The 23,066-nt window shown below is 45.7% G+C and overlaps 1 protein-coding gene across 7 annotated transcripts in view; it reads left to right on the top strand.

The window, feature by feature from the left end:
• Positions 1-22,798, top strand: part of HLCS (holocarboxylase synthetase) — a 226,248-nt gene extending 203,450 nt beyond the window's left edge. For all 7 annotated transcript variants that reach the window (XM_038581462.1, XM_038581461.1, XM_038581460.1 and 4 more), the window contains 5 exons: positions 8,891-8,958; positions 10,673-10,833; positions 14,353-14,467; positions 17,183-17,396; positions 19,334-22,798. In XM_038581462.1, coding sequence (XP_038437390.1) covers positions 8,891-8,958; positions 10,673-10,833; positions 14,353-14,467; positions 17,183-17,396; positions 19,334-19,505 — 730 coding nt within the window. In that variant the 3' untranslated portion in view covers positions 19,506-22,798. The remainder of the gene's footprint in view (positions 1-8,890; positions 8,959-10,672; positions 10,834-14,352; positions 14,468-17,182; positions 17,397-19,333) is intronic.
• Positions 22,799-23,066: the final 268 nt, after the last annotated feature.

Here is a 23,066-nt window from a genome sequence, read left to right as displayed (position 1 = left end):
CGGGACAAGGCAACTCTATGTACCTTCTAATGTGATGCACCAAGAAGGATATAGCCTCACTAAGAATTTTTTTTTAAGATTTTATTTATTTATTCATGAGAGACCCAGAGAGAGGCAGAGACATAGGCAGAGGGAGAAGCAGGCTCCCTGTGGGGAGCCCCATGTGGGATTTGATCCTGGGACTCCAGGATCACACCCTGAGCACAAGTCAGTTGCTCAACCACTGAGCCACCCAGGCGTTGCCTCACTCAGAACTTTGTTCTTGCCCCAAATACTGGCCTGAGTCTCATCATGAGGAGATTTCAGCTCATCTAAATCAAGAGGCATTTTACAAAATAACCTTAATGTCTTACACTTTTCAGAAAATGTCTAGATCACAAAAGACCATGACTAAAGTATTGAACCCAATTAAGGGAGATGAAAACTAACTGTACTAAATGATCTGGATTCAATCCTAAACCAGAAAGAAGACTGTGTTTTACCATCAAGGGCATTGTCAGGGCAGTAGGAGAAATTTGAATACATTCTGTAGATGAGATCAGGAATTGGCAAACTGTGATCCTCAGGCCAGATGTGGCCTGCTGCCAGTTTTTGTACCACTTAGGAGCTCAGAATGGTTTTTTACATTTTTTAATGATTGGGAACAAAATGAAAAGAGTAAGATCTCTATGGCATTCTGGAAAAGGCAAAACTGTAGAGACAATAAAAATTAAAGCCATCAGGGGTTGGAAGGAGCATAGAAGGGATGAATAGGTGGGGTGCAAGGGATTTTTAGGCAGTGAACTGTTCTACATGGCATTAGAGATTTGTCCAAACCTGTAAAGCTGTGCAGTACAAAGAGAGAACCCTAATATTTTTTTTAATTTTTATTTATTTATGATAGTCACAGAGAGAGAGAGAGAGAGGCAGAGACATAGACAGAGGGAGAAGCAGGCTCCATGCACCAGGAGCCCGACGTGGGATTCGATCCCCGGTCTCCAGGATCGCGCCCTGGGCCAAAGGCAGGCGCCAAACCGCTGCGCCACCCAGGGATCCCGAGAGAACCCTAATATTAAACAATGGCCTTTAGTTAATCATAACGTATTGGTTTGTCAGTTAAACATACTATGCTAAGATGAGGTATTAGTAATAAGGAAGCAGGGGCAGGGGGGCTGTGGGGGTGTCTCTGGGAACTCTACGTTCTGCTCAGTTTTCTATAAATCTACAGCTATTCAAAAAATAAAGTCTATTTACAGGTACCTGAGTGGCTCACTCAGTAAAGCGTCCGATTCTTGATCTCAGCCCAGGTCTTGATCTCAGGGTTGTGAGTTCAAGCCCCACTTTGGGCTCCACGCTGGGCATGAAGCCTACTTAAAAAAAAAAAAAAAAAAAAAAAAAAAAAGCCTATTAAGTTTTTTAAAATACTATATTGTGACACCCGAACAGTATATGAAACTTAAATTTGTCTATAAAGTTTTGTTGAAACACAGCCACATTTTCTTATTTACATGTTGTCTGTGGCTGCTATTTGTGCCCAGACAGCAGGGTCAAACAGTTGCAACAGAAACCTAGTGGCTCACAAAGATTAAGATATTTAAACTATCTGGCTTTTCACAGAAGAAGTTTGCTGACTCCTAGATGAGGTAACAGTGTTGTAACACAATACTAGGTTTCCGATTTTGATCATTGTGCTCTGATGACATAAAATAAACCCTTGATTTTTATACACGGACATACAGAAGGATAAAGAGGTGTGATGGCTGCAACTCTCACATAATTCAGGGGGAAAAATTATGGACAGACAGAGATAGAACAATCTGTGTGGTAAGAAGTTAACATTTGGGAAATCCGCGTGCCGGGTAAAAGCTTGTAGGGATTCTTCATACTGTCCTTGCAGCTTTTTTGTAAGTCTGTTATTATTTCAGAGAAAAAGGTTGAAAACAACAGCAAAATATCATGGGCCATAGAACCATCCAGAACTTGATCTGAGTTGCTGACTTGCTGGCTCTGCGGCCTTACAGAAATGGTTTTGCTTGTCCAAGACTGTGTCCTCATCTGATTTGGGAAGCTTAGATGAGATAATGCGTGTAAAGTGCCACTCGTGCAAAAAATCGGTGTCAGTTCCAAATGCCCAAGTTGGAAGTGTACCCAGTGCCTGCAGGAAAAGCATTCCCAGATGTCTGCTCACCATGTGGTCAAGATGCGTCAGCGTCCTGTCTTCTGTAATGGCAGCCGTGTCTCCCAGCAGAAGGCCCTCTGTTGGGTAGATGGCTTATGGTAATGGCTGTGGACACACTCCATGGGGAGCCCCTCCACATCCAGCTGCAGAGGATAGACTCTGATCGGCCTGAGCAGGGGTATGGAGGGGTATGGGAGGGGGTTGAGAAGATCCTGTAATCTGGTGACTTAGCGGACGGCTTAGCCCATGGCCTGAGTTCCTGTGTGTGGGAGTACAGCGAAGGCTCATGTCCAGAGGGTGAGGATCTAGGGTCAGGACCACTGTTGGACACGGTCACAGACGTAGCTGTGGGTGCCACGATGGTCTCCATTTGCACAAGCCTTGTCCGTCTGTGAATTTTGTAACTGCACGTCTAAGGTAAAAGGAGATGATGCTCGGACATCCATTATCTATGGTGCAGGGTCAGGGGTAAGAAATAGTGGCTTGTGTTCATCTTGATTGAATAATACAGACCAACATCAATAAATTCTGGGTCTGCTAGACAGGTGCCTCATTCTGAAAGCTGAATCCACAAGACTCCTTCCCTATGAGCAATGAAATGATTTAGCAGTAGTGAGGTGTGATCATGATGTTGGAGATGGGGAACAAGTAGCTGGAAACCTGGGAGTGGTTGGTATGCTAGGAGATATGGAAATGAAACAGCATCTCCAACAGAGGGTCTGACCCACCGGCATCCTTCAACGGACGTACAGGTGGGCCCCCCAGTCCCAGGATGCACCTGCATGCCTTGCTGCCTATTAAGTCACCCCTGCATCCCCACGGATCACAGAGCCCTCTGTACTCCCTGTTGCATTTCACGTGTTGTTACAGAAACTGCTATGTGTTTTTTCCAAAAAACAATGCTGCGCATCCTTACATCAAAGACAACTTTTTGTTTAAAAAAAATTGATTGCATCGATAGAATCAGACTTTTTAAAACCTCACATATCTTGATATTTTAGCTTTTTCAAAAAATTATTTTAGCTTTTTAATTTAAAAAAAGAAAGTGCTGCCCGAATATAATGGTTGGTGTTTGCAATGTAATATATTTTTTCAAAAGTTCCTGAAATGAAATTTAGCGCTGTTTCCTTTGAACTACACAGATGTCAGTGGGGGTTATGCATAGTGGGAATTTATCTTCCAGTGAAGTTTTTAAAAATCAGAAATAGTGACTTATAAATGCCTGACTGCCTGGATCCTCCTCCTCTTGCCTCATTCCTACCCCCTTAATCGGGTTCTTTTTCACATATAGAGAGAAAGCATGGAGGGGGTGCAGAGAATGTGTCTTTCTGAATGCTAAGAATAAAGGAGATGTCAGAACTGAAAATATCAGGGGAAGAAGACATCAATGAAAAGGCACAGCTTGTGCATTAAGAACATGAGTTGATGAAGCTCCCCCGCGCCCCGAGGATGCCAGCAGCCACATGCACACCGTCTCCCCAGCCCAGAGGGAGTCTGTGCAGGGACAGTAAGCAGACTCAGCCTGTCACCACTGCACAGGGCACGTGCTCCCCAGAGAAGGAGCGCAAGGGACAGGCACTCCATACGTGCATTGTGTGCATTATAGGCGGATCCGCACAGTGAGCCTGGTAAAAGCCCAGTCGGTTGGCTGCCCTTGTGTTGCAAAACTATCATCTCTCAAAAGGAAGAGCTTGTTCAGCCAGTGAGCTGGCGGTTGCATGCTTACCCTACTTAAAGCAGAGTCGAGTGTAAGGAAATATCTTTTTAAAAATATAGCATTTTTCCTGATTATAAAATGAATGCACTCCAAGTGTAGAAATACTGGAAAATTCAGGAAAGTGTAAGGGAGACAATAATAGCCGCTTGCAGTCTTACCTCCCAAAGACTAAATGGGACAAGTGTAAGGACCTCCAGCTTCTGGGGACAGCAACCACTGTGGATGTATGTCCTGTATTCTTCTATAAATGCACATGAACAGCTTACATAAATGAGACCAGACATGCTGTTTTCAAATGTTTCAAGTTATCAGTGTAATAAGAATGTCCCCTAACTAAGGCTCCTGGGTGGCTCAATCGGTTAAGCATCTGCCTTCAACTTGGGGCATGATCCCAGGGTCCTGGAGAGAACCCTAATATTAAACAATGGGAGCCCCATAGGGGCTCTCTGCTCCACGGCAAGCCTGCTTCTCCATCTCTCCCTGCTTGTGCTTTCTCTCGCTCTCAAATAAATAAATAAAATATTTTTTAAAAAGTCCGTAACTATGCATCATTCTAATAGCTCCACAGTAAAGAATTTCCCCAATCATCAGAAACCTATTTTGTAAAATATATCAGTGTATTTGTTTAAAAGGGGAAAAAGTCTAGAAGGATATACACTTTTAATTAAAAGAGGGACTTATTTTCTGCTTTGTACTTTTCCGTAGTTTTTCAAATAATTACATTCCTCAAAATAACCAGAGCTGATATGGTGCTGTATTGCTTAACAGTTTTAAAAAGCAGATTTTAAAACATCATTAGAATCATGCTGTGTATAGGGATTTGGCTTGTGATTAAATCACCTACCTGATGGAGTCCAGTGGACGTTTACCTGTCCCACAGATGGCTACGTGGGAGTTGTTCATGCAGGGACGCTATGATTTTTTTGTATTCTGATTTTTCACATTATAAGGCTGTGATGAACCATTGTGCCCCTGAATTATTTCATTTCCCTGAATACTCCTTAGGATGCATTCCTTGAAGGATGGTCATAGGGTCAGAAGGTATAAAATTTTTAAGGCTCTGATTGCATATGAACAGACTAGTTTTAAGAATTTCTCTTTGTAAAAAGAAAAAAAAAAGAATTTCTCTTCATTAATACTATGAAACAAACTTTTGCTCCTAATATGATAGGTGCTGTAGGTAACACTTATTGTCTTATTTAATTTTAAAGCAGGTCTTTTCATTCTTTTCTTTGAAATATTTATGAGGAATTAATTACCAATATTCTATCTAAACATAAAAACTATGCTGCTTTTTTTTTAACCAGAATTTTTCAGAATAATTTTTAAGGATAACCACTTAATCTTAAGGAAAAGTTTTAAAATAAAGAAAAAAAATCATCCTAATAAGACCTAATAAATAAAGCCTAAGTAAATTTCAATCCCTCCATTTTCTATGAATTTTTCGTGGGTGGAATAAACGTATATGTAGTATATGTAGTTTTTATATATGGCTTTTTAAATTTAGTAGAGTATCACAAGCATTGCTTCCCACAGACTCTTCATCACTCTGGTTTTTAATGACCGTGAATTATCCCTTTGGCTTCACATACCTCAATGTACTCCACGTTCTCCTATCGAACACTGAATGTTACTCCCACATTTTAACTTTTATAGCACAGTGGTGAGTGTGTACTCTTGCTGTAGGTTTGAATCCCCCAAATGGATTGACTGGGTCTGAATTTAAGTTTCTGTTCATTCAGAATTTTCACACAGGGTCATACCGGCCTGGCTTCTAGCTTAGTCTTAATCCTGGAAGCTTTATTCCAACCACCTGGTGAAATCCAGGATGTTCCCGCTGGCAGGGCTCCCCCTAGGTGCTGTGATGTCCTCAGGAACGAAAGTGGTCACATTTGAAAAGCGACCCTTTGGGGTCTGGATGTTCCAGAGGAGCAGAGGAGAGTAGCAAACGGAGCACTTTTCCTGCATGCCCCGTCGGCAAACTCGAGGGCCTGCGCTGAGCTGCCATTCATAGAGACCTTTGATTCCACAGCCTTTGCAAACGAGGAAAGAAAATCTACAGCAGCAAGGACCTGATGATTAAGCCCCCCCCCTTTTTTTAGATTTTTATTTATTTATTCCTGAGAGACACAGAGAGGCAGAGACACAGGTAGAGGGAGAAACAGGCTCCCTGCGGGGAGCCCGATGCAGGACTCGATCCCAGGACCCTGGGATCACATCCCTGAGCCCAAGGCAGATGCTCAACCGCTGAGCCACCCAGTGCTCCCCCAATTTTTTTTCTTTTTCTTTTTTCTGTTTCCTTTTGTGAGAACATCATCAGCTCAGGATGGAAAGGCATTTACGGTGTCTCCTTTCTGCTTGAGCAAACTCCGGCGACTTCATTTTCAGAAATGCAGAATTCGTGAAGTTCATAAATGATTCTTTGTTGACCGTGAGCCGTGTGGTTTGGCCCCCAGACTTATCTCAGATAGCACAAATAAATCTGGCGGCCCCTCGTTGTCTCAAAGTGAGCATTACCTCCCTCCCTCTCTGTCCCCTCCTTGCAGAAATTTCCTCTTGGCCTTCAGCTGCACAAACTCCTGTCTTCTCATCAATATGCCCTGTTAACTGCTGCCAAACCTCCAACAGTTGAGTGCATATGTTCCCTTAATCATTTCTCTTTGTTCTAGAAGTCTGTGTTTGGTTTCTCTACCTCCCCCACCCCCTCGCCCAATTCCACCGTCACCCTCACTGGCTATAGACTCGACTGTCTACTGTCTACATGTTTATTTAAGGAACATCCTAGATCGCCTGCCGTTGAGAGGGCTTTTGCAAGCTGCTCACAAAAGGCCACATCATCCCCCTGCCCACTCCCTTGGAAAAGTTTGTTAGCTGCCACCGCAGCCCTAGGAGCCCAGGTGAGGGGTTGCTGGAACTTTCCGGAGAGCTCGAGGCTCCTAGAAGATAGTGTTCCCTCCCCTCGTGGACAAAGATTCCTTCTCTGTGTTCCTCTGGTCCAACCCAAGAAAAGGACGCTTTATTCTGGGAGCCCCACGGTGTATAGGAACAGTCGGTCTCAATGGGTTATTCATGGTGTCCAAGAGAAATACTTCTGGAACTGTGCTTCATGTAAGATGGAAGTGGGCTTGGCACACAGACGGCGGGGCGGCCTGCTTGCTGGGAATGCCCTGTGCCTGTCGGACTCATTGGCCCCCGCCTGATGTGGCCAGGCTCTTCTTAGCAAGTGAGGGGGGTCCTCTGGGCTCCTTGTCACCAGGGTCTGCACGCACCGGTGCCAAACTCTGCTGGCCAATGATGTACAGGGAGATACTGTTGCTTCTCTCTGCTCTTAAGTGTGTTTCTTCTCTTACCATTTGTAGAACCCCCACCCCTTCCCCTGCGCCCCAAAAGCAGATAAAGAGCCCCCAGAACATGTGGTCTTGTTTCAGGGCCCTTTCTCCTTGACACAGGGGCTGCTGTGGGACCCTGGAAACTGTTACTGGAAGCACCATGCAAATAGCATCTCCAGCACCCGTCCCCCAGAAGCATTTCCAACAGCCCCAGCAGCTGCACCGACAGTGGGCAAACCTGATTTTTTTGGCTTTCTTTAATAAATCCTACCATGAACCATGCCCGCTCAGAACCTGGTCAGCAGCTTCTGGGAACGCAGTGGAAAGCCTTCCTAACACGGAGTTAAAATATGTAGAAAGTAGCTGGGAGGAAATTCTCAGTGTGAGGGATTTTTTTTTTTTCCTTTTCCTTTTCTGGAAAAAAAAAAAAAAAAAAAAGGTTAATGTTGACTCATTTGGTGGAGATATAAGGCACTTTTCTACCTATCCCCAAAGGGAAGTTTGCGTTCTTTTAAATGAGAGCGTTTTAAAAGCAGAACTCGAGTCTAAAATGATCCAAGGTTCTCCGGACTTCTCAGAAGGTGTAGATTTATTTACTATAGTTAAAACATAATTAGTTCTCAGGGGATGGTGTATCTTTTAAACGGCTTTACTGCCACCATATTGGCTTTCTGAATAATCAGAAACTTCTGTTATGATTATGTACCAGTGTTTGGACAGAAACGCACCGTAAGTAGAAACAAATGTCAGGAGCTGCCAGTTGTCACCCGGAGAAGGGACGCCACATCGGAAGGAAAGACGGGACTTCTTGATCGGATATTCCAAAGAAATGGAATCGAACAGCGTCTTTTTTTTTTAAGATTTTTTTTATTTATTAGAGACACACAGGAGAGAGAGACAGAGACAGAGACACAGGCAGAGGGAGAAGCAGGCTCCATGCAGGGAGCCCGTCGTGGGATTCGATCCCGGGTCTCCAGGATCACACCCTGGGCTGAAGACGGCGCTAAACTGCTAAGCCACTGGGGCTGCCCTTTTTTTTTTTTTTTTTAAGATTTTATTTATTTATTAGAGACACACAGAAGAGAGAGAGAGAGAGAGGCAGAAACACAGGCAGAGGGAGGAGCAGGCTCCATGCAGGGAGCCCAACGTGGGACTCAATCCCGGGTCTCCAGGATCACACCCTGGGCTAAAGGCGGCGTTAAACCACTGAGCCACAAGGCTGCCCTTATTTTTTTTTTTTTTTAAGATTTTATTTATTTATTCATGAGAGACAGAGAGCAGCAGAGACACAGGCAGAGGCAGAAACAGACTCTCTGTGGGGAGCCTGACGGGACTTGATCCCGGATCTCCAGGATCACACCCCAGGCCGAAGGCAGGCGCTCAACCGCTGAGCCACCCAGGGATCCCCTCTAACAGCATCTTAAATGAGCTAACAGCCCAGGCAGGGACCCTTGCTTCTCCCTACCCCAGTCTTTCTTGATTCAATGGTGTTTTCCTCACCTCCTCCTTCATTATCACTCCAGAGGCTGGGAATGGGGTCAGTATCCGCCCCCACCCCTGGAGGATAGCCCTTTGTCACTCGCGCACACCCGCAAGTGAGCGCAAACAGGTCCTCCTTTCGTCTGGGCTGCAGGCTCTGCTGTCATGTCCCGGTTCTGGCTGACCAGTCTTTCCCACCATTTGCAGGTTGATGTTTGAGATCCCGCAGGAAATGGGGTTAATTGCCATCGCAGTCCGCCAAACCCAGGGCAAAGGTCAGTCATCTTTTGTTATCGTTGCTGTTGTTGTGTTTCCTAGAATCTGTGACTCTTGTGGCCCGATTGGCCACTGATGGTGTGTACTGATCATGGAGAAGTCTCGGGTTAGAAGCGCTTGCTTTCACACCCCCTAAAACGGAGGAAGAGGGAGGGAGATTGATGAGAAGGCAGAGTCTTGGTAGGACTCAAATGGAGATGGTTATTAATCACTGGACATTTGCTGGGGATAGTTTTTTTTTTAAGATTTTATTTTATTTTATTTTTTAAATAATAAATTTATTTTTTATTGGTGTTCAATTTGCCAACATACAGAATAACACCCAGTGCTCATTCATGAGAGACACAGGCAGAGGGAGAACAGGCTCCCTGCGGAGAGCCTAATGTGGGACTCGATCCCAGGACCCCGGGATCACACCCTGAGCTGAAGGCAGATGCTCAACCACTGAGCCACCGAGGTGCCCCCTCGCTGGGGATGGTGTTAACATTCCGTCACCTACATCTTGTAAATTCTTTCTGACACATTCTAAGCATTGCAGTGTGTGAATCATTACTGTGTTATAGAGACATTTATTTGCCTGAAGGTTCTCTGGGAGGTGCCCTCTGTGCCCCTGTTCAGTGCCACGTGGAGAGGCCTCTCATCTGCCAGCCCCCACCCCAGCTGCCCTGGAAGTTCCAGGCAGCGGGCACTTGACCAGCGGTCAGTGTCCACTCATAAAGTGACCACCGAGAAGCCAGGGGCTGCTCAGAGCTTCTGCCATCTGCTGACCCTTGGAATCGAGAGCCTGCGTCCTCCCGGAATCCACCTGGGGTCCAAATGCAAGCAGACTCCATGCTCAGTGGTCCTGCAGGAGGCACTTGGCCCTTGCCCCCGCCGGTGCCAGGCCACCCCAAATATGCTTTTCACTCTCAGAGGCTCTACGCCTTGCTCAGAAGGAGCAATGAAATAAGAAATCCACTGTTTTCCCCTTCTTCCCTTTGAACATGTCTTTTGAACCTAACTCAAAGAGAAAATTCATTTTATCCAAAGCTGAAGGGCTCAATATGGTGGTTTAAAAAAAAAAAAGGACATAGAAGAACTTTGATTATATCTCTCATTTGGATCATTTTATTTTCCCAACTTCTCTTTTAGGAAAAGTAGCTCAGAGAGATAATATCAGGGATTACTTTTTAAAGTCAGCTTCCTTTTTTTTTCACCTTCTTGTAACAGTGAGATATAATTCACATACCGGACGTCACATTTCTATATTTAAAGTGTACAATTCTGGGGTTTTTAATAATATTCACAGGGCTGTGGGACCATCACCCCAGTATGGGCCACTTCTAGAATGTGGCGTCCAGGACCTCTCCTGGACCAGGACAGACCCAGCCCGGTTTCCCCACTGTCTCCGTTTTTGCCTGTACTACCAGATGGTGACAATTAAGCTGACAGTCATGTTCAGACACGTTAGACTTTGAATCAGCAAAGTATAAATGATAGGCTCACGGAGGCAGGACAGTCCGCTACTTACCAGAAATTTGTTCAGCAACACAGCATCGGATTTTACAAAGCTTCTCTGTTCTTGAGTTAACCCCAGAATCTCCAAGCATCTTCAACAGTGTGGGTTGACTCCACGTGTGGCTCTGAGTCCTGGGCACAGTCTCTGGCATCCTGTGTGTCCGACTCTGGTCACGGGATGAGGTGGCCGCTTTCCTGATGGGGCCTGTGTTCCAGGGCGAGGAGCGAATGCTTGGCTGAGCCCCATGGGATGCGCGCTGTCCACCCTGCTCATCTCCATCCCACTGAGATCCCAGCTGGGACAGAGGATCCCGTTCATCCAGCATCTGATGTCCCTGGCCGTTGTGGAGGCAGTAAGGTCGATTCCTGAGTATCAGGTATGTGCGGTTTCCTCATCTTACATCCCCACCCCTGCATGCACGTCTCAGATGGGGTTGGTGTGTGGCTCTGCCCGAATGACCGCTGCATGTAGAGTAGAGTTGTCACCTGCCCTTTGCAAAGCTGGCACCTCCTGGAGTTTTAAAAGCACTGTCAGCTTTTAGAGTGGCCTTGGGCTTGCCTGGGACGGGTTTATTTCCCAGAATTCCCTTTCTGTGCTGTTCTTAGATTGTTCAAGCATCTTAGAGCAAGCCTCTTTTTTTGTCTTCCTTGTTTTTCTCCCCCCTTTAATTGGAGCACATTGGGCTGGATAGGCCAGTTGGGGTTTCTGGTGAAAATGCTTGTTTTATGCCTAAACAACCTTCTCAGCCCTGTCTTCATTTAGCATGGTCAGTGCCCAGCAGGACCAGCCTCACCTGTGGCTGCCCCGGTGAAATGTACAGGTTCACGTGAGGTGTCTGCTCCCCGCTGTAGGGACACAGGTGCCTGCTTCGTCGTTACCATCGGAGGCTTCAGTGTCAGTTAGTAGTAAGAAGACAAAGGAAGAGGGCGATGGATGTAGTTTTCCTGGACGAATTTATTTTTTTTTTTTTTTTTAAGATTTTATTTATTCATGAGAGACCCAGAGAGAGAGGCAGAGACACAGACAGAGGGAGAAGCAGGCAGGGAGCCCGATGCGGGACTCAATCTGGGGACCCTGGAATCACACCCTGAGCCGAAGCCAGGCGCTTAACCGCTGAGCCACCCAGGCATCCCTTCCTAGAAGAATTTCACGTGGATATAAAGAGGGGGTTCCTCCCCCAGCCTCCCTCCCACCTACAGTTCTTGGTCAGGCTGCACACAATTATTGTATTAATTCCTGAAGTAAGAGGCTAAGATCATGACTTTCAAAGGGGCCTGCTTGGCATTTGACAGGGAAGCAGTCCTCCCCTTCCCTGTGGTCGTGTCCTCATGTTCACTGCACATAGGACTGGGGGTATGTGTTTCCCCAATCCCGTCAAGTCCCCGGCACACATGCTGAAATACGACTTTTATCACCAGGCTTTTCAGCATCCTTGCTCTCTGTGTCTGCAGGGCTGGGGCTCATCAGACTGTCACACACCTTCACAGGTCGGCCTGCAGCCCGTGAACTAGGCACTTTGCCTCACAGAAGGCAGTTGAGAAGATAAACTTCTGTCGTGGGGGGAAATATTTTTAACCCTAGCAGCGGGTTCATTGGTCTTAGGAAAATAATTAAAAATTTACATCAAGTGCCCTCCTTAATGCCCATCACCCAGTTAGTTACCCCATCCTCCCACCCACCTCCCTTCCAGCGACCCTCAAGCGCTGGGTGTCGTATGTCACTGATGAATCACTAAATTCTGCTCCTGAAACTAATAATAGACCATAGGTTAACCAAGTTGAATTTAAATTTAAAAAATTTTTAAAAGAACAATGCTAAGAAAAACATGCAAAAAAATAACATTAATCATTTCATGCAGAGTATTCTAAAGCATTATTATCTTCTTTAAAAAAATAAGGAAACAAACTGAGGGTTGCAGGAGGGAAGGTGGGGTGGGGACATGCAGGAGGGAAGGTGGGGTGATGGGCATTAAGGAGGGGACGTGATGTGACAAGCACTGGGTGTTTATGCAACTGATAAATCACTAAATTCTACCTCTGAAACTAATACTACACTATATGTTAATTAATTGAATTTAAATTTAAAAATTTTTTTAAAAATAGTAGGAAACAAGAAAAAATAAAATAATAAAATTTAAAATTTCAATTAGTTTAGCTTTTTCTTGGCTTTGATTTTGACCTTGTAGCCTCCTCGCTTGTTAAAGAGAAAGCCCTGGGTTTGACTCCCAGCTCTGCTGCTTTCCAGTGTAACCTCAGGCAAGCCAAGCAGGCTCTCTCAGCTTCAGTTTCTTCCTCATTAAGCAGAGGTGAAGCGACTACCCCCCGGATGGGGGCTTGGTATGAGCAACAGACTAGTGCCGAGATGGGCTCCGTGCCCGGCTGGCCCTCTGTGAAGGACGAGCCAGCCCTGGGGGACCGGAGGCCATTAGCTCCGCAGCAACCTTTTGGTTTTATTTTGCCAAGTGTCTTTCTTTTCCAGCCCCATATATCCATATTTTCATCCTCTACCCACCCATGGTACGACCTGGCAGTCCTGGCACCCATTGGGTCTCACTCGGTCTCTGTGTCCTCGCTAGAGTCACAGCAGGAGGTGGGGGTCTGGGTGGGCCAGCTCGAGGCAGTGTCCACCCCTGGACCATTCTACTGTGATGTGATTGGGGGAGGGCACAGGCAGGGTTGGTTGCCCAGGGTTGCTCCAGGATGGAGAGGCAGCGAGCCACAGAGCAAATCTGTTTCTGTTACCTGCTGACTGTTGGCAGTTCTTTGGGGCCTTCAGATATAATTCAGCGGAACCGTGTTCCTTCTCTGTATCTCTCTAGGATTCTACTTGAGACATTTCTTTTTTAAAAAAATAGAAAAGATTTTATTTATTTATTCATGAGAGACACAGAGAGAGAAGCAGAGACACAGGCAGAGGGAGAAGCAGGCTCCCCGAAGGGAGCCTGATGCAGGACTCGATCCCAGGACCTCAGGATCATGCCCTGAGCCGAAGGCAGACGCTCAACCACTGAGCCACCCAGGCGTCCCAACTTGAGACATTTCTACCCACCTTTTGTGACATTGGTTAATTTAGGGCATCTTTCTCTCTCCAGCACGAGCTCCCTGAGGGTATACCTGTCTCCCTGCCCCCGGCACCTAGCACATGATAGGCACTCAGTGGTGGTGGCTGTTGATACAAGCACACCTTGGAGATGTTGCAGGTTTGGTTCTAAATCCCCACGAGAATGTGAGTCAGAGGAGTTTTTGGTTCCCTGGTACATGTAAAAGTTACGTTCACACTATGCTGTGGTACTATTAGGTGTGCAATCATTAAAATGGTGAATTAAAAAAAAGTACACACCTTAATTAAAAGCGCTGGGTGTCATATGCCACTGATGAATCACTGGGTGATGCTAACCATCATCTGAGCTTTCAGCGAGTTCTAATCACTGGACACAGATCACCCTAACAAATACTGAAAAAGTTTGAAATGTAAGAATTGCTAAAATGTGACACAGAGGCATAAAGTGAGCAAATGTTCGTGGACAAATGGCCCCAGTAGACTTGCTCGACTCAGGGTGGCCACAAACCTTCAATTTTTAAGAAACACGGTGTCGGTGAAACACAGTAAAACGACCTATGCCTGTCATGGGATAATGAACAATGCAGGGATGTGGAGAGAGTGCTGGGATTTGCGCCAGATGTGTTCTGTAGGTCTCTCTCCTGGCCCCAGAGTGGTCCTTTACCACTGGATTGTCCCAAAGAAGTGATTAGCTGCCAGAGCAAGAAGAGAGGATGAGATCTCAACGTTCCGTTAGATCCAAGACTATCCCGTTCATCTTCCTTGTAGCTGGATGAGCTCTCCTGGTCCCTCCGTGTCCTGTGATTGCTTGATTCACGTGCAGATTTTCCTTTAGGATATCAGCTTACGAGTGAAGTGGCCCAACGATATTTATTACAGTGACCTCATGAAGCTTGGTGGAGTTCTGGTTAACTCGACGCTTTTGGGAGAAACATTTTATATACTTATTGGTAAGTTTTTAAAGTTTCCACATTTTTTGATTCATAAAAGCAAAAATAAAGATGGTTTATACATGGCCACGTTGAGGAGAGTGGATTATCATATGGGATTACTTTTTCTTTGAGTCTTGGGTTGCAGAGCACAATATGTATGCAAAACAGGCCAGATTGGTTGAAAGCCCTTCCAGGGGTTTAGCGTTCCTGTCTATGGCCATGGAAACCACCAAATTGGTATCACATCAAACAAGTTGTTTTTTTTTTTATTACACCTCTCCACACGCCTGCTTCTTGTTGAATTAGAAATGGTGAAAATAAACATTTAATATGCCATTTTGTAAGAAGAAAAGAAAATGAATTGCAAGGATGGGTCTCCTGGTCTCCTGGGGGTCTTGCATTCTTAATTGGACTTTCCCAGGCCATGAAAAAGTTGAATTCTTTTTGACCTGCAGAAGCAGCTCCAGGCTGGTCAAGGTGGGATATAGAATCCCATTTCCGCTCAGCACATCCACATCAGGCCAGGAGATGGATTCCGAATCGGTTTCAGAAGCTGTTAGGCTCCTGCTCCTCCAAGCATCAGCTTCTCCCTAATGCCCAGGAGAACTTAATGTTCAGAAATTAATTAGTAATGGGCAGCAAACACATGATGGTGTGTTGGAAGCACCGGCCAAAAAAGTGCAAAACTTATGTTTCCAAGCTCTGCTACCAACTGGGAATATTATTCTGAGCAAAGTGCTTCAGATCCTCCAAGCTTTGCATCCCATGTTTAAATGTGTTCGTTCGGCTAGATTGCAGATATTCCAAAGTAGGGCCCAGAGAGATCAAGGAGGTCCAAGGATGGCTTCAGGGAACCAAGGAATTCATGGCTTTTATTAAGTTCTTAAGGCCATGGGAGATGATGAGGGGAGAAGAGGTGTCTTTGGGGAAAGATTTAGGATCCCCAACAGAGGTGCCCTCTGGTCCTTGGAAAGACATAGCCTTGGGGCACCTGGGTGGCTCAGTGGTTGAGCGTCTGTCTTTGGCTCAGGGCATGATCCTGGGGTCCTTGGATCGAGTTCCGAATCAGGCTCCCTGCATGGAGCCTGCTTCTCCCTCTGCCTATGTCTCTGCCTCTCTCTCTCTCTCTCTCTCTCTGTCTCTCTCTTTCTGGGTCTCTCATGAATAAATAAATAAAACCTTTAAAAAAAAATGTCTTTAACATAGCCTAAGTTGGCAGTACTCAGCGTTGCTGTTTTCCCCAGGACTTTGAATTTTCTGAGCATAAGGGAGATTTTTCAGCACTATATACACTTAATTTAATGCTTTACCTTGCATACTGTGGGTGCAGCTGAATGAATGAACAAGTGAACAACTGCTGATTCTTCCCTGTTACTATAGTTACTTGTTTTTTTTTTTCCAGGTGTAATTTACATTGCTTTGTATTTTAATAGCCAGTATATATATATATTTTTAAATCTGAGGCCATTCAATCCTTCCCTTCACACTGAAAATGGCTCAGAACATTTACCAAAGAATACTGTTATTATAAATATCATCATTCTCTCTGAGGCGAGTATTTGGGGATTTTTTTTCTCAGAGGCCCTGAAAACAAGTCTCACTGCTTGCAGTATTTCATGTCTCATGGAAGCCCTCTTTGAGGTTGATTCAGGGCCCTGTTGAAAACTGAGGTTTGGCTTCCTGAAGACTCCGACTCTCCCGGAGAGGAGGCCGTATTAAGTAACAGCAGAGACCAGCCTGTTCAAACCCCTCTGTTGGTAACTCCCTCTCCTGAAGCCCTGGGTCGGGAGCCTGCAAGGGAGCCACGGAACACGGGTTGGCCCCTTGCCAGTGGCGTAACCGTAGCGCCAGAGACTTCCAAGGATAAAGTATTAAAAGATGTGTCCGAGGGTTGTGCCATGACCAAGGTTTGAAATCCCTGAATCCAGAGTTTACTCCTTAAGACCTGAATAAAATTCTTTATTTTCAGGCATGTGTTTTGTTACTCAAGTCGGAAAAGGAACAAGAGATTTTACTTTCTGCTGGGCTCAGTGCAGAGCTACAGTTCTTGGCTAGACCACATGAGGTATTGTTTCGGAGGTCACTCCAAGGAGCTTTGCCCCATTCATGGCTTCTGTGTAATTGAGTCGAATCTAGCTGGTTTATTTACCCAACCGATCGGCAGCAAGGTTGGGGGGGTCGTAGCTTGAATGAGGATAATAAGGGAGTGATGAAAAGGAAGATGGCCCCAAACAGATGAGTCTTGTCTTTTCTTTTTTCTTTTTTCTTTTCTTTTCTTTACTTTTCTTTTCTTTTCTTTTCTTTTCTTTTCTTTTCTTTTCTTTTCTTTCTTTTCTTTTCTTTCCTTTCTCTTCTCTTTTCTCTTTTTTCTTTCTTTCTTTCTTTCTCTTTCTTTCTCTCTTTCTTTCTTTCTTTTTAGATTTATTTATTTGAGATGGGCAGTGGCAGAGGGGGAGAGAGAGAGAATCTTAAGCAGACTCTGTGTGGACTGTGCAGCCCCACACAGGGCTTGATCTCACCATCTAAGCTGAAATCAAGAGACGGAAGCTTAACCCCCTGCATCACCCAGGTGCCCCGATAAGTCATTTTCAAGTGGCCAGAGATGATAAACTTGCAATGAGGGAAAGGAAGCAGGCAGTCGGTGAACAAGGCTGTGACGTCTTCCAGGGGGCTGGGAAGAATGTGTGATGAGGTTGAGATGCTCATGTTTTCCAACTGTTTGGTTTTGCTCAGGCTGCGGATTTAACGTGAGTAACAGTAACCCTACCATATGCATCAATGATCTCGTCATGGAATACAATAAGCAACACAAGGCAGAGCTGAAGCCCTTAAGAGCTGACGAGCTCATCGCCAGAACTGTGACTGTGCTGGAGAAGCTCATCGACACGTTTCAGGACAAAGGGCCCAATGGCGTTCTTCCCCTTTATTATAAGTATTGGGTACACAGGTCAGTGCTGATCCGTCTTCATTCTTTTAAAATGTCTTTTAAAATATTCAGTATCTTAAAATAAGAAAGTAAGTACAAGTCTAGAAAAAAGTTTTTAGATTTATTTATTTTAGAGAGAGAATGTGTGTGTGTTTGTGGGCTGGGGGAAGCGCAGAGGGAGAAGGAGACTCTCAAGCAGCCTCCGGCAGAGCACAAAGCCCCATGCAGAGCTCCATCCAACACCCCTCAGAACACAATCGGAGCAGAAACCAAGAGTCAGATGCTCAACACGACTGTGCACCCCTCAGGGGCCCCTAGATAATTACTTTTTACCTTTCTGATGGAGAAAACCGGTGTCCACCACGTTGAGCAAGTTACCATCAGCAATACCAGGACGAACGGGCGTCCCGTGCCTGCTGGTGGGATGCCGAGGGAAGGACACAACATCACCTGAGAGCTTTCCAGCATGTTTAAACTGAACCTAATGTGAGGAAACACAAAATTTTAAGTTGGAGAACATTCTAGATAACAACAGTTTTCCAAGTGAGATCTCCAGGGAGCAGTTGCACCCTCACCTGGGAACTGGTTAGAAATGCACATTCTCAGGTTCCACCCTGGGCCTCCTAAATCAGAGACTCTGAGGCTGGCTGAGCATTATATTTTAACATGCTCTGGGGGGCATTCCCTCCACCCCCAGCCAGCCTGCCTGCCGGCCACCACATGCACCCAAAGCTTGAGAGGCCCTGGTGTATCCCAGCAGGCCTCTACACTTCAGAAATGTTGAGGTCTTCAAACACACACACACAAAAAAAATAAAATAAAAAGAAGGTGGGAGATTTGTTTGAGATTAAAGAGGCATGACAACCAAATGCAAAATGTGATTCATAATTAGATCCTGGATGGGAGGAAAGAGCCACAAAAGATATTAATGGGACAATGGGGAAATTTAAACATGAACTATATACTAGATGTTATTATGTGGAGGTTAGATTTCTTGAGGGTGATAATGGTATTCTGGTTTTGTGGGAGATTGTTCTTAGGAGGTACATGCTGAAGTATTTAAGTATAAAGTGTCATGATGCCTGCAACTTATTTTTAAATGTCAGCAAAAAAGCATGTGTGTGTGCATGAAGAGAGAAAGCAAATATGGAAAATGTTATCAGTTGGTGTGAATATAAGTGAAGGGGGAATTCTGGGGATCGTTGGACTATTTTCTCGACTTTTCTGTAGGTTTAAAATTATTCCAAATAAAAATGAGTGGCATGGGGTGGGGTGGGGGAATGGATCCTATATTTTAAAAACTACTTAGGGATGCCTGGTTGGCTCAGTGGTTGAGCATCTGCCTTCCACTTAGGAGGTGATCCCAGGGTCCTGGGATCGAGTCCCGCATCAGGCTTCCCACAGGGAGCCAGCTTCTCCCACTGCCTATGTCTCTGCCCCTCTTTCTGTGTCTCTCATGAGTAAATAAATAAAATCTTTTAAAATAGTAATAATTATTATCATCTAACAAGGATGTAACCCAACAGGTACATTTGGAAAATATTAAAAGCAGCAGCATTAGAGTGAGTTTAACTTGAAGTTGATGGTACTCAGCTTCGTTCTAGAAAATCAACTTTCCAACGTAGCTGCTTCTTCTCCAGCCTCAGCCAAAAAAACCTAGAATTGCACAGTGGTTCTTAAAAGTGCTGGAGGGTGAGGAAGTGGTGCAAATCATCATCCAGATGATCGGAGTTGGGAGAAAGTCCACACTCCCTATTGGAATTTCCAATACCCTGATTATTCTAGTAGTTATCAAGACGGTTCTCAGAGGACCAGCAGAAGCCAGAGAATTTTATCTCGCCTACCCCATCCTGGGCCCCCTCCCCCAGTCCTTCTGCCAGATGGGTAAGGACTTAGCTACCTGTCTCTAGACACCGCATTACCTTTCTCACTGACCCTCTGCTGTTCTTCATGTCCAGTGGCCAGCGGGTCCGCCTGGGAGGCCTCGAGGGGCCAGAAGTGTGGATAGTCGGCCTGGATGACTCTGGCTTCCTTCAAGTCCAGCAGGAGAATGGCGACGTGGTGACCGTGCATCCCGATGGCAACTCCTTCGACATGCTGAGAAACCTGATCATCCCCAAGCAGCAGTAGCAGGGCCTGAGGCCTACCTCCCTGGGGCCTACCTGCCTGGGGCCCACTCACCTGGGGCCTGCCTGCCTGGGAACCCACTTGCGTGGGGCCCATCTGCCTGCGGCCCACCCAGCCTGGGACCCACCTGCCTGGGACCCACCTGCCTGGGACCCACCTGCCTGGGGCCTGCTGTCCTGGCCACGGAGCAGCAGGAAGGCAGGCAAAGCCACTGCAGCAAGCATTCCAGTTCAATTCCTGCTGCTTTTCCTAGCCTCAGGACCTGGAAAGCTGATTTAGGGTTGTAGGCGAATGTTCCCTCCCTCCAATTAATCTGCTTAATTCCCTAATTTGGTTCTGTCTATTGCCATTTTACTTGGTATTTGCAGATGTCCCGGGGCGCAGGGATGACCAGCGGAAGACTTAGTTCAGGTGAAGCACGACCCCAGGTGTGAAATCCTTCTCCCTTCTTGGGCTCGGATGTGTGTTTATTGCCCCCCCAGCCCCCCAAAGAAAGTTTTTATTTGGAAAACAGCAAGGGTATGATTCAGATGTTTCCCCAGTAGCGGAGACCTTCACTCCCAGACTATTAAAAAACAAATCCAAAAAAGCTTCCAGGCCCAGGCCAGCGATGAAGTAGAGGTTTGGTAACACTGTTTATGAGCGTCCAGGGAGGCGTTTTCCGAGAGGAACATACATTGGCACTTGGTCGTTGTTTTATTTTTTTTTTGTTAATGAGAAAAGGGATGGAAGACTTCTGAGTGTTACTCTGGGCCCGGTGGTTTGTGGTCCAATAACCGCACCTCAGTGGCCGCAGAGACGGGTGTCACTGGTGTGGGTGCAGTGACCCTTGGAAAGGAAATCGGTTACTTAGGTCGGCCGTAATTTACGAGCTCCCTTTCCGTAAGTTTGGATTTACTGCATGTTCTGAAGTGATGGGATCAAGTTCAAGATCCTTCACGTGTGGATTAGGCCTCGTGTGGGTGTGTGGGGTAGACGATCGGACCCTAACAGCCAGAGACGAAGACTCACTCATGCCCCACCCCAGGGAGGATTGGGAGCTCTTAAGCTAGTTGTAGGCTCACTTTGAAATCTGGAGCATTCCTGAAAGACCATGTGGCGCACAGAATGCAGAAATACATGGCATTTTGTTTGTAAGTCATAATTGTTGGCTCCGCTTTTCCTAAATTGCCAAGAAACAAAATGCAACCGATACTGAACACCGTCATTAAACGGGGGGGATGTGTGTGTGTGTGCGTGTGTGTGCATGAGCGTGTGTGAGAAGCTTTAGAAGAAGATGTTCAAGATCTGATGCCCTAAAAGTCTCCACGGAAGAACAAAAGAAAGGAAACCTTTTGATATGCATTTGCGATTTCCAGATGTACCCCATGCTTTTTCCATGTCACTCCTATCTCTGTTGAACTTGTGAATCACACACATTACTTTTCAGTCCTTAAAAGGCCAATTTTTGTCCACTTTTCTTTCTTCCTGCCAGTCGCAACTGAAAGTAGTGGAAAGAAAACTTGATGGGGCTCTCAGCTTTGAACAGGATCCTCCTCCTTATACACTAGCACCATCTTTATCCAGCTTTACCCAGTCAGGCTCATTCCAGAAACTTGTGGCTTTCAGTGTAAAAATCTGCCTACCTTCAGCCAGGCACAAGCAGCGCCATAGGAAGGGAGGAAAAATAACGTGTTTAGTTAAGTACACCAACCCAGTGTGTGGTTTTTGGAAATGTCACTTCAAAAGAACCAGAGAAGTAATTTTTGCAAATAAGGCTTCAATTAGAATGGTTTTTCTCAAAAAACAAAAACAAAAACAAAACAAAAAAAAACCCACCAAAACAAAACCAAAAACAAAACTTGCTCTCTCCTAAGTGTCCAAGTCTTCTTTTGGAATTAGTGACAAGTTTAAACAAAAGTCCACGGCACCCCCAGAAATCACCAAATGGACTCACCCTTGAGAGGGCATCTGCAAAATATCATCAAGAGGAAAGATCTCTGGGCTAATGTTGCAAGTCTCATTTCTCAAACTTTGTAATATAAGGCAAGTCATCTCTCAGAGCTGCCATTGTTACTGTTTGAATTTCTTTGGGGGGTTCTTTAATGAAAAACATGCTATGTGTTGTTTTAAGCTGAAGTCCTATTCTAGACAGTTCTGCTTTGGGGGGAAAATGTTATCATTTAATTTCCTATCTGTAAATTAAAACTAATGATGTGTGGCCACGTCAGCGCAGATGGAGATGTTCCGGGCGCACCGCTTTCCCTGTGCCTTCGAGACTTGTGCCGCCACCCGGTTGTCTTGAGGGAGACAAAAGAGACTTGAAGCAGATGCTACGTTTCCCGTAAACCTGACTGTTGCCTCATATGAACCAAAGACTTTTGAAATTCTGCTTCATAGAGACCAGCTGAATAAAAGCATCTCACCCAGAGCTATTAGCGTTAGGGAAATTATCTGCTTGCTACACTACACTCACGCACTGGGGGCGTTGGTGCACCTGGCAATCTCTGATCTCAAGGAGCTTTAAAGTCTTAACAGGGACTTTGCATTTTCTTCCTAATCTTAAAAACGTGGCAGCTGAGCTCAGGATTGGCATGCGCTTTCAGGGCATCTGGTTTGCCTGCGAGGTTAGAGGCTGTGCACCATCGAGCAGCTACCCGGGTATGTTAAAAGGCGAGACCTTGTCCCTTCCAGGCCGGCCGCGGATTTCACGGGAAGCCGTGGGGAAGCAACCCCTGAAAGGAAGTTTCAGGAAGGAAGTTTTCTCCAGTAGGCATTTTATTTTCCAGAAGGCCTTCCCGTGGCCCCTGCCGAAGCAGCACCTGGGGACACTGGGTGTCCAGCCCGGGTTCACGGGGTGCGGGCACAGTCGAAGGATTGGTGTCTGGGCCAAGGCAGTGGGTGGGGTTCGCTGCTGCAGACTTTGCCCTATGTGGGAACCAGTGGGTGCACAGGCCCAGGCGGGGAGAGCATGCAGCTGCAGCCTCCAGTCCCCGGGCCCCCCTCCACGTACAGCCCCGGGGGTGGCCTACACAGTTGCCCCGGCCCTGGAGCCTGGGAACCCGGAGAGAAGCCAGCCTCGTCCAGCAGTTTCAGGATTGCAGCCGGGAGACATTTTTCAGCTTGCTTTCTGGAAGATCTGTTCGCTCTTCACAGGCAGAACACCTGGGTTATTACTATGCACCTCAGAAATTTGCAAAAAAGTGTGAACCTTCGCATTTTTACCTTTTCCAAGAACCGTCTCAGAAAAGTCATTACTTTAAACCGATGCCTATAAAAAAGCAACTCTACCAAAATAAACTTTAAGGTTTTCTGTACCGTTTGGGCTCATTGTTATTTTTGCCACAAGTTTCGTTTTTAAAAAGAGGCAACTACTCTTGGTTACAGTATTTTTATTCATAGTTAAACATTTTTACAAAATAAATAGTTTTACATAGTAAGGAAGGTGTATGTATTTCTAAGTATTGAGAATTCGGGGGCTTTTGTTGTTGTTTTTGATTTATTTTTGACAAATGGATTATGTGTCGTACAAAAGAGAAATCTTACTACTCCAAAGAAGGAAAGTGAGCAAAACCCAAGGTCAAA

Source organism: Canis lupus, chromosome 31 (genome assembly GCF_011100685.1).
Source record: "Canis lupus familiaris isolate Mischka breed German Shepherd chromosome 31, alternate assembly UU_Cfam_GSD_1.0, whole genome shotgun sequence".
Classification (NCBI taxonomy): Eukaryota; Metazoa; Chordata; class Mammalia; order Carnivora; family Canidae; genus Canis; species Canis lupus.
Note: the sequence above shows the minus strand (reverse complement) of the source record. Positions and strands in the feature narration are given on the sequence as shown.